This window comes from Muntiacus reevesi, chromosome 15 (genome assembly GCF_963930625.1).
Source record: "Muntiacus reevesi chromosome 15, mMunRee1.1, whole genome shotgun sequence".
NCBI classification, from domain to species: domain Eukaryota; kingdom Metazoa; phylum Chordata; class Mammalia; order Artiodactyla; family Cervidae; genus Muntiacus; species Muntiacus reevesi.
This window is the reverse complement of record NC_089263.1, coordinates 32,917,306-32,927,013: the sequence shown is the minus strand read 5'-3', so window position 1 is coordinate 32,927,013 and position 9,708 is coordinate 32,917,306. Positions and strand designations below refer to the sequence as shown.

Here is a 9,708-nt window from a genome sequence, read left to right as displayed (position 1 = left end):
CTTCTACTTGTAGTGATTTTCTTGTTTCCTGCAGAGTGATGGCTCTAAGCCAAGAGCTGATGGGCGCTTCTGTAGTGACCACAGAGTACACACTCCACTCAGACCCCAGGACCTAATCAGACAGAGGTGTGAGATTTCAGAGATCTCAAGTGAGAAAAGCCACAACATGGGGAGGAGACACTGGTTAAAAGGCCAGAGGGAAGTAGCAGCCTCTCAGATCTGGGCAGCTTTCCTGCAGAGATGGCCCTGCTCCTGCTCCTGCTCCTGGCGGCCCTTCTTCTGTCCTCCACTGGGGAGGGAGGTAAGTAACGGTCCCACCCTCAGAGGCCCAGTCCCTCCCCACATGGACAGACCTGCTCAGATGCTACACTCATGCACACCCTCGTTCTGGCCCATCTTCAGCAACTTTTCTAACTCAGGTCAAAGACGAGCAAATATGAACCCATCTCCCCTCCCCAGCCTTGGCTCCATGAGCACAGCGGGCAGACTGGTGTCTTTCTTTCAGGGAAAATCATCGGGGGCCATGAGGCCAAGCCTCACTCCCGTCCCTACATGGCGTATCTTCAGTTCAAGACTTCAGGGGGACCTCACATATGTGGGGGTTTCCTCGTGCGTGAGGACTTCGTGCTGACAGCAGCTCACTGCCTGGGAAGGTGAGGAGCAGTGCCCGGGTCCCCATCCCTCTTTGAGCCCTCCCAGGAACCCTCTTCTCAGGGGCTGCAGACCTAGGCCAGCAGGTAAGGTAAGAAGCTCTTCGGAGGACAGGTGAGCTTTGGCAAGAGAGGGACATGTCAGTGCCACTGACGCATGGAGAGAGGGTCTGATCCAACACAATATGGAAGGAAGCCAATGTTGCGCCCTGGAGCCCAGAGTGCACGTGTGAAAAATTCACATTTTCCTAGACACAGTCAAACTTGTGCAGGACTGAACACCCTATGTGGACTCCAGGAACTACTACCCTCCCCAGGCTGCCAGGAAGCAGACAGCACGGAGATGCTCAGCTCCAGGGCGCATCGCCTAGAATTCTCCCCTCCCTAAGTCCCGCTCTGTCCCAAGCATTCCTTAAGATTCCTGGCCTGTTTCTCCTGTGACTCCCTTTCCCTCTCTGCTCTCTGTGCAGCTCAATCAATGTAACCCTGGGGGCACATAACATCAAGAAGCAGGAGAGGACCCAGCAGGTCATCGCAGTGAGAAGAGCCATCCCACACCCACGCTATAATGACAAGACTGTGACCAACGACATCATGTTACTGCAGGTGGGACATGTGGCTGCATGACCCCAGGACACTTCCTTCCTGGGTTCTGCATCTCCCATGACCTCATTCCAGACCCTCCTCTGTGACCCCTTCTGTGGTCCCAGGGCTGTGAAGAAGGCAGGCCCTCGACCGTCCTGCAGTCTCTGTGGCCATCAGTAGGTAAGAATGCCTTTCCTCTGCTTTCAGCTGACAAGGAAGGCGAATGTGACCACTGCTGTGAGCCCCATCAGTCTGCCCAGGGACTGGGATACGGTGAATCCAGGGATGCTATGCAGTGTGGCTGGGTGGGGGCGTCTTGACGTGGATATGTACTGCCCAAATAAACTGCAGGAGGTACAGCTTGAAGTCCAAAGGACCGAGAAATGCACCTCTCGCTATGAAAATTACAGCACCACCACCCAGATATGTGCAGGGGACGCGAGAAAGAGGAAGAGTTCCTTTAGGGTGAGATTCCCAGTACTATCCATGCAAAGCCTTGGTCTTTGGGTCCGAGGCCGTGGGAACGAGCTCTGTCCTGTGTCTCCAGCCTGTCCTCCTGTCCTGTCTCTGTCTGGTGGCCCTGGGGGATGGACATTGCCTCAAAGTCCCACATGGGCAGAGGCTTCCTGTGGGAGGAGGCGGATTGTCAGGGCCAGATTGAAACCTCAGGACCAACAAGAGCCTTGTATCAGCCAGGGCCCCTAACAGAGACCACCCACCCCAGGGTGGCAGGAAGAACAGATCTGAAGACGGTGAGCTCAGTCCTTGCCCTCTCTGCCCACAGGGTGACTCCGGGGGCCCGCTCGTGTGTAACGGTGTGGCCCAGGGCATTGTGTCCTATGGAAAAGAGGATGGGACACCTCCAAGGGTCTTCACCAGAATCTCAAGCTTTCTGCCTTGGATCCAAAAAACAATGAAACAGTACGAACTTCAGGGACCAGACTGAGGTTTCTCCAAGGACTGATCCGTCTATTTTCCCTGGGATGGTGGCATTGGGAAAAGTGGTTAGAAGTTAGGCTGCCTGAAACTTAATAAACTTCCATCTCTTGAGCAGAAATCAAGGATTCCTCCTTTACTTACCTAAACATATTCATTCAGCACCTGCCGTGTCTGACCTGTTTATAGTTCTGATCTGTTACTGGCTTCCGCCTCCAAGACACCACCCTGTTCCAACTCTGGAATAAAAACTCCTGCTGCACTGACAGCCAGCTCCCTCCAGTCACATGTCCCCAGGGCCAGCTGCCCTCCAGGCTGCCCGTGAGCTCCATCAGAGAAGGAGACCCCTCTCAGGAACACACGACCCTCTTCTTGACAACCCTCGTGTCTCATCCACATGCCTTCTTCCTCGTCCACACCTACTCCCCCCCACCCGCCGCCCCCATCCCAGTGCCCTGGGGGAAAACAAGAGGATCCAGATTTGGAAGGAGGGCCACATGAGGTTGAGGGTTGAGGCAGGGGGGCACTTGTCCACCCTAACAGAAATGGGGGAGTTTACAAAGGTGTAGCTCACCCCATACAGTGTCCCCTCCCTGTGTCAGAGAGGCAGAGCTCAGAAGCCTGAGAAATTTCTGGAGGCCCTCAGTATTCCTAGGCCCAGCTTGAGTGCCTGTCACAGCCCTGCCTTGGAGTCCTGGGCCCAGGGCTCTGTGCAGCCTCCGGTGTCCTGAGGGCACATCCTCCTTCAGCCCCAGGTGACCTTCAGGGAGCTCTTCCACCTTGGGCTGAGCCAGCGGCTCCCCACCTTCATCATTCCCAAGTGTGTTTGTGTATAAATATATTTATCTCCAAAGGAAACTCACTATAAGGAAAAGCATTGGTTTGAAGGTATCTGAAAGTATCAAAGAGTATCTATAGCCTATAGTTATTGGGTACATTTCTTCCTGTATTTTTTATCAAGTGCTGAAGTTTTGATACAAGGTTCAGAAAAGCAACCTCAGTTTGAGACATGCAGCTTAGAGAGGGCTTAAGAGAAGTGGCTTGGTGAACATTTGAATGGAGAGGGGGCTTCAACTATTGCACAATGGGTTCTGGGTAGAAAGTAACACATATTTATCAAAAGATATTCCTCATAAATGGAACATATTCAACACATCGCGTGCAAGTGTGCTAAGTTACTTCAGTCGCGTCCGACTCCTTGTGACCCTAAGGACTGTCGCCCTCCAGACTCCTCTGCACATTCATCACAGAAAGACAACTAAATACAGAACAAATGGGTAAGAAAAGTAAACGAAGAGCAGTTCCACCACCCCCAGGTCATCAGCATTAATGCTTAAGCATATTTCCTTCCACTGTTTTTCTGTTTATTCATAAGATGCTCTTGCTTCAACTCACATGGGATTGGGTTGTTTAGAGCTCCTCATGCCATCCTTTTCATTTCTTTCTTCTGTCCTCATGCTGGTGAGAGTGTTTGGGTCATCTGCACATGTTTAGGATGGCCTGGCCCAGAGACATCTGAGACGTGCCTCTCTGGACTCTGGACAGGGAATACTTAGTGGGGAGTAAGTATTTGATGACTGGCATCTGTTTCCCCTTCACCACTCACCAGCATTTCTGGAGAGGAAGCCCCTCCTGACTCACAAACACCCTGATTCAGATGGGACAGCCCCCATGTGAGCTTGAGGGGTGCTGGATACCTCAGCACAACCCAATCATGTCCCTCATTGCCGAAGGACCCAGTGATGGTTTTTTTCTGGTTCAGTGAATATCAAGTTCAGGACTTTCATTCAGAATTTTGGGATAAGAAAGGCTCTCTTTTTTACAGAATACTTATATTTAAACAGGAGATTCTAAATTCTCCAAAAATGTGAGGCTAGAACCCTGGCAAAATAGGAGATGGGGTTGATGTTTGGGGCACTTGGATGAGTCCAGGTCTCTCTGCTCCTAAAGCAAGTCCAGTCTCTGCCTCACACTTGGCCCAAGTAGAGCCCCACGCCATAGTCCTCACCCACGTGATCTCTACTCACAGATTCTAGGTCTCCTCCGGCCCCCAAGCTTCTCAAGTACAGGAGCCATGTCTCTGTTATCCCTGCAGCTCACCTATTGGGTAATTCTGCATGCTTTCCCCAGAATCAAAGGAGACCCAAGAAGGGAGAAATGAAGACACTCTTGCTTCAGTCACTGAGGGCCTCTGGGACCCAGCTCCTCCCCTAGCTGCACCCCAGCCTCCACTTTCTTGTTCTTCCTCTTGCTTTGTGACTCAGCAGTGGGAGTGCAAGTGTGGTGACCGTCGTTCTCACCTATCCCACAGCAGAGAACATGGGCACACGTGGCGTGCTCACACCCGACTGGGGGGAGCACAGCTCGGGGAGGTCTGTGGGGCCCTGAGCCTCCCCTCCTTCCTTCCTCTGTACTTTGTGTCTGGAAGGAAGAAACCCCAACAGCTGTGATCTGGGCAGACCTTCTGGAAGATGCAGCCACTCCTGCTCCTGATGGCCTCTCTTCTGCCTCCTGGGCTGGGACAGGTGAGTGACCATCCCTTTCCTGACAGGCTAGCCCATCTCACTAAACCTCCCTCAGTCCTGGTCCTTCTGCTCAGCTCCAATGTCTGAACCAGCTCCCATTGCAACCAAGACTACACATTCGATCCTGCATAGACACTCAGCAAGGATGGATGGTAGAAAGCAAGCTTTCACTAAAAGCTTTGTAGTTCTCAGCCTCTCTCTCACCACCAGTAAAGTGGGTTGTGCATTTGGTGGAGGATGTGAAGCTACAAAACACAAGTAAGAAAATTCCTCACTCCAGCCAGGAAAGGACAACTCAGACTAACCATCCACAGTACGGGGTTGTCAGTGGACCCAGCTTAAGAACCAGAGAAACGTGTCCGTTTCCCCCAACCTTCACTCCTGCCCAGGAGAGGACCACAGGGTGTACTTGGTCTGAAATGACTAGATACAGTACCCTAAGCTCTCTGGGTGTCGTTATACTTCCCCAGGCTGCAAGCAGTTCATTTTCTGCCTCACTGTCTTTGGCAGGGTCCTCCCCCATCCCTGTGGTCTTAAATCCCACCAATACTATCACCACCAAACCTCAGCCAAAAGCTAATTGGAGGTCATTCACGCGTGCAATCAACAGATGTTTAGTGAGATCCTGGGATGCATTATGCCCTAAGACATGAGGATTTTAGAAAACCCAACTCCATAATCTCATAGGTGGATTATTAGAAAATGGCACCAATCAGGATGTTAGCAGAGGCTCAGAGGGGTAGGAGACTCCATGAGAATGAGGGCTCATCAGGGGGTCCCATCCATGAACTTCTGGGCTCCACCCTCTGGAAGGCAGTCTCGGGCCCCTCCATAAGTTTGTGGGAATCAGGGCATGGAGAACAATACTGAGGTTTGGGGATCAGGAAAGGTTATCCCACTGCAGTGAGACCCCGGGGGACTCTCCCCTAGTGTCTGCTGGGCACCGTTCACCCACCTTGACTGCCACCTTCCCGAACCTCCCCTCTAACCATAGCCTCTCACATCTCCCCATCTTTCAGCCTTTTCTTTCAGAGGAGATCATTGGGGGCCACGAGGCCAAGCCCCACTCCCGCCCCTACATGGCTTTCATTCAGTTTCTGGATGAGAAGAGTTGGAAGAGGTGTGGCGGTGTCCTCATACAAAAGGACTTTGTTCTGACGGCTGCTCACTGCAGAGGGAGGTGAGGGCAGTAGCCAGTCAGCCTTCCTGATGCCTGGACAGGGACCCATCCTCTCCCCAGGAGCTGAGCCCAGGGGTACCCCTCCTTCACCCCAGGACCCTGGAAATCAGGACAAGAGCTCATCAAACAAGCCATTTCATGAGCAGGACTAGGGTGATGAAAGGCTGAGAAACAGGACAGGTAAGTTTTTTGGTCAGTGGGTCGGAGGTGAGAACAAGAGACAGGGTTGAGAAGGGCTGACCCACAATGGCCAAATAAAGCTTCAGAGAAGGATGAGAGTGTGCATGAGAGCCAAAACCCACGCTCAGAGTCACTTCACAGTATTGCTGAGAAAGCTCCCGGGAGCCCTGCCCTCATGTCACCGAGAAGCACAGGGCCCAGGGTCACTCAGCCCCAGGACCATCTCTCACCTCAATTCCCCCTCAGCTGCTGGCCTGCCCGGTGTCAGCTGCCTGTCACAGCTCCTGGGCTGTATCTCCGGTGACCCCATGATCCCCACACCCCTGCTCTGCCCTCCGTGCAGCTCAATGAGCGTCACCCTGGGCGCCCACAACATCAAACAGCAGGAGAGGACCCAGCAGGTCATCCAGGTGAGGAGAGCCATCCGCCACCCAGACTATAATCCTAAGAACTTCTCCAACGACATCATGCTACTGCAGGCAAGGAAAACGCCCCACTGGCCCTGCCCTCCTGAGATCAGATCATTGCCCTCCCAGGAGCTCCTGCCCCTTTCCTCCTTCCCATCCTGGCCGCCTGACCAGTCTCAGGGGGAGAGGTGAGAGATGGGGTCCATGCAGCCTCATCATGGCATCCAGGCCAGAGGACCACTGGCTGAGCCGGACTCTTGTCTCTTCCCACCAGCTGGAGAGAAAGGCCAAGCAGACGTCAGCTGTGAAGGCCCTTAGTCTGCCCAGGACCAAGGCCCGGGTGAGGCCAGGAAAGGTGTGCAGTCTGGCCGGCTGGGGCCAGGTGGCCCTGGGCGCTCCAGCCACCTCCCTGCAGGAGGCAGAGCTGACGGTGCAGGCGGATCGGGTGTGCGAAACCCTCTACCCCAGCCACTACAGCCGAGCCACCCAGATTTGTGTCGGGGACCCAAGGAAGGCGAAGACCGGCTTCAAGGTCAGTTTTCCCGCATCTAAGCTCACAGACCCAGGAGGTATGCACAGGAGGCCGTATCTTCATCCTCAGCTGAAAGCTTTGGCAGCCTGGTCCTTGAATCCAATGTTTTGCTTTTTTTTCCCTTGAATGGGTCAGGAAGCATCAGTCATCCCACAGCTGTCTTATCACCAGAGTTTCCAGGACAAAATTGACAGAAAGGTAGACTTGAGTCCAGCTGCTAAGAACAGTCAGAGTCAGGCTGGAGCCCCAAGACCGGGAGGTGACCAGGCCTCCCTGCGCCTGGGTCTTCCCCACGACCCCTGACTGAGACCACCCAGCCGGGAGGCAGGGAACACAGAACCCCAAGGAGGCCTGCTCAGCCCTTCTCTCTGCCCACAGGGTGACTCCGGTGGACCCCTCGTGTGTAAAAAAGTGGTCCATGGTACTTTCTCTTATGGAAAGATGAATGGGATACCTCCAGGAGTCTTCACCCAGGTCTCACACTTCCTGCCCTGGATAAAGAGAACAATGAAGGACCTCTAACAGAAGCTTGAGACTGACCTTTGTCTGCACTGACCATTGTCCTGGGCCAGCAGCAAGAATCCCATAGGGATTGGCAGTGGGATCACAGGGCCACAATAAATGGGATCTCTAAAGCGATGGGGACTGAATTCCTATTTATTCATGGAAACACCTCAGTACATAACCACGCTGCTCCAAGACACCCTCTGCTGTCAGTTCTGGGTTTTACTTCCTCCTTCCTCCCTCGCCCTCTGCTGCTAAGTCACTAAGTCGTGTCCACTCTTTTCGATCCCCAAACTGTGGCTGCCAGGCTCCTCTGTCCATGGGATTTTCCAGGCACAAACACTGGAGTGGGTTGCCGTTTCTATCTCCAGGGGATCTTCCCGACCCAGGGATCGAATCTGCATCTCTTGAGTCTCCTGCTTGGCAGGTGAATTCTTTCCCACTAAGCCACCCTGGCCCTCACTCGTCCCTACATCCCATGCTGTCTGTATAGAATCTCATTGATTCCTCAATGGGAAATCATTGAGAAAATGATAAGGTGCTTAGCCAAAGCAAGAAAAAACTCTGGTGCTTAGCCTTCCACCAGGGATGAATCTAAGGGCAATTCATTAAAAAGGACAAACTCTCCCCCAAAATGGTCCTCTCTGGGTATTAGAAATTTCTTACCTTCTCTAAGCCAAGCACTGTCACCAAACCCTCAACAATTTAGCAAAGCACGGTCAGAGGAAGGAGAATAACTCCAGGGACCCAGCAGGGCAGGGGGCCATCTATGGGCACTCGGGTTCCTGTTTTCAGGGCATCTCTCTCTCCTGTGAGGGCAGGCTGCTCCCACACCGGGACTGCCTAGAGCTTAGGAGACTGAGATGTTCCCATGACGGCCCTCAGCCTCACCCAGGCCCCATCTCCACACCCTGCCCCAGGCCCAACACGAGACGCAGTCAACCTTGCTCCCTGCATGTCAACCACCACCAGCCCCTGTTCTCTGCCCGAGTGCCCCAGCCACCAGCGCCTTTCCCTTCCAGCTCACCTGGCTTTTAGCCACCCTTCCTCTCATCTCCCTAACAGAATCCTCCTCCTCACGTGTCCCTGCCATACCTAACCTCCCAACCAGTAACTTCTGCTTATCAGAGGAGCCAGGACCCACCTCCCACCTGGGAAGGGCCACCTCAGGGCCTGGGTCCAGCCCAACATCCCCCAGGGGCTCAACCACCACCAAGGCCTGTTGGGGTACTGAGGCCTCAGCCCTCTCAGCCTGGCCTGGCTTTGGGCCTCTGCCTCCCCCTGCTGGCAACCGGGTTATGGCAGCCTTGTGACCCCAGGGATGCAGGGCCACTGGGCGGGGAAGTACCACGTTGCCACCCATCAGTAGAGCAAGTATTGATCTTCCTCTTTGTGCCAGAACATAACAAGCTCTGCCTCTGCCATCAGGAAACGTTTAGTGGTGAGAAACTTCCTTTAACTTTCCGTGGTGCCTCTCCTCCCACAAGGAAGTTCAGTTTGGCACAGGAAGAAGATTCCTGTATTTGGAATCTGGAAGAAATCTTGTCTTGAAAATAATTACTTTCTCTGTATTTTAGATGGACTGTACATTCGAGTTTCACATGCATAATCTTGTTTGATTCCAGAAGGGCAGTGTGAAGTTAGGAGAGGCTTGGAGACCCACAGGTCCTGGGGTTTCCAGTCTGTGCTCCATGGAGTCCATGTCTGGAGGGGAGGGAGGAAAGAGACCCCTGGAACTGCCTCTTTTGTTATCTTACATGTGGAAGCATGAACCTCAGTTTGCAAATCTACGAGATGCCACATTTAAACGGTAAGACAGTTCATTGTGACCCAGATGTCTTGAATCCTTTAAACAGCGCCACCAGTGAATTGAGGATGATAGAACACATCAAATTCATGGTAACTGGGCAAACACTGAATTGAGTGAGAAGAGAAGAAATTTCACAACAACAAAAAGAAACACAGCAAAGAGAAGGAACTTCACTAAAAATAACAAATCACATGAATATGAGAAGTAAAATCCAGCATATCGAAAACTAAGGTGAAAAACAAATAGACACTTATTTTTCACACAAGACCATCCCGACATCCACCTGCCAAGTCTTCCCTGAGGCTCACAGTACCAGCAAGGGCACGGGTGAGCAAAGAGCTGAACGCATGCATGAAGGTGAACCAGAGAAGGCTAAGGAGTGCATGAGCCAGGGGACAA

General features: G+C 52.9%; 2 protein-coding genes across 5 annotated transcripts; both read left to right on the top strand.

The window, feature by feature from the left end:
- Positions 1 to 233: 233 nt before the first annotated feature.
- On the top strand, positions 234 to 2,181 carry LOC136146964 (mast cell protease 1A-like). Its single transcript, XM_065906063.1, has 5 exons — positions 234 to 301; positions 506 to 653; positions 1,121 to 1,256; positions 1,443 to 1,700; positions 2,020 to 2,181. The coding sequence occupies exons 1-5, from the start codon at positions 241 to 243 to the stop codon at positions 2,179 to 2,181; spliced, it is 765 nt and encodes a 254-aa protein (XP_065762135.1). The 5' UTR covers positions 234 to 240.
- Positions 2,182 to 4,642: 2,461 nt separating this feature from the next.
- LOC136147190 (granzyme H-like) lies at positions 4,643 to 7,517 on the top strand. 4 transcript variants are annotated; one of them, XM_065906458.1, is made up of 5 exons: positions 4,643 to 4,696; positions 5,734 to 5,876; positions 6,400 to 6,535; positions 6,738 to 6,995; positions 7,374 to 7,517. In XM_065906458.1, the coding sequence occupies exons 1-5, from the start codon at positions 4,643 to 4,645 to the stop codon at positions 7,515 to 7,517; spliced, it is 735 nt and encodes a 244-aa protein (XP_065762530.1). The 4 variants fall into 4 exon arrangements, with proteins under 4 accessions (XP_065762530.1, XP_065762531.1, XP_065762529.1 ...); XM_065906459.1 differs by having other exon boundaries at positions 5,716 to 5,876; positions 6,738 to 6,803; XM_065906457.1 differs by having other exon boundaries at positions 5,716 to 5,876.
- Positions 7,518 to 9,708: the final 2,191 nt, after the last annotated feature.

Coding starts and splice junctions, on each gene's coding strand:
- LOC136146964 (XM_065906063.1), top strand. CDS start 241: ATGGCCCTGCTCCTGCTCCTGCTCCTGGCGGCCCTTCTTCTGTCCTCC. Junction 654..1,120: donor GCAGCTCACTGCCTGGGAAG/GTGAGGAGCAGT, acceptor CTCTCTGTGCAG/CTCAATCAATGTAACCCTGG. Junction 1,701..2,019: donor AGAGGAAGAGTTCCTTTAGG/GTGAGATTCCCA, acceptor CTCTGCCCACAG/GGTGACTCCGGGGGCCCGCT.
- LOC136147190 (XM_065906457.1), top strand. CDS start 4,643: ATGCAGCCACTCCTGCTCCTGATGGCCTCTCTTCTGCCTCCTGGGCTG. Junction 4,697..5,715: donor TGCCTCCTGGGCTGGGACAG/GTGAGTGACCAT, acceptor CCCATCTTTCAG/CCTTTTCTTTCAGAGGAGAT. Junction 5,877..6,399: donor GCTGCTCACTGCAGAGGGAG/GTGAGGGCAGTA, acceptor CCCTCCGTGCAG/CTCAATGAGCGTCACCCTGG.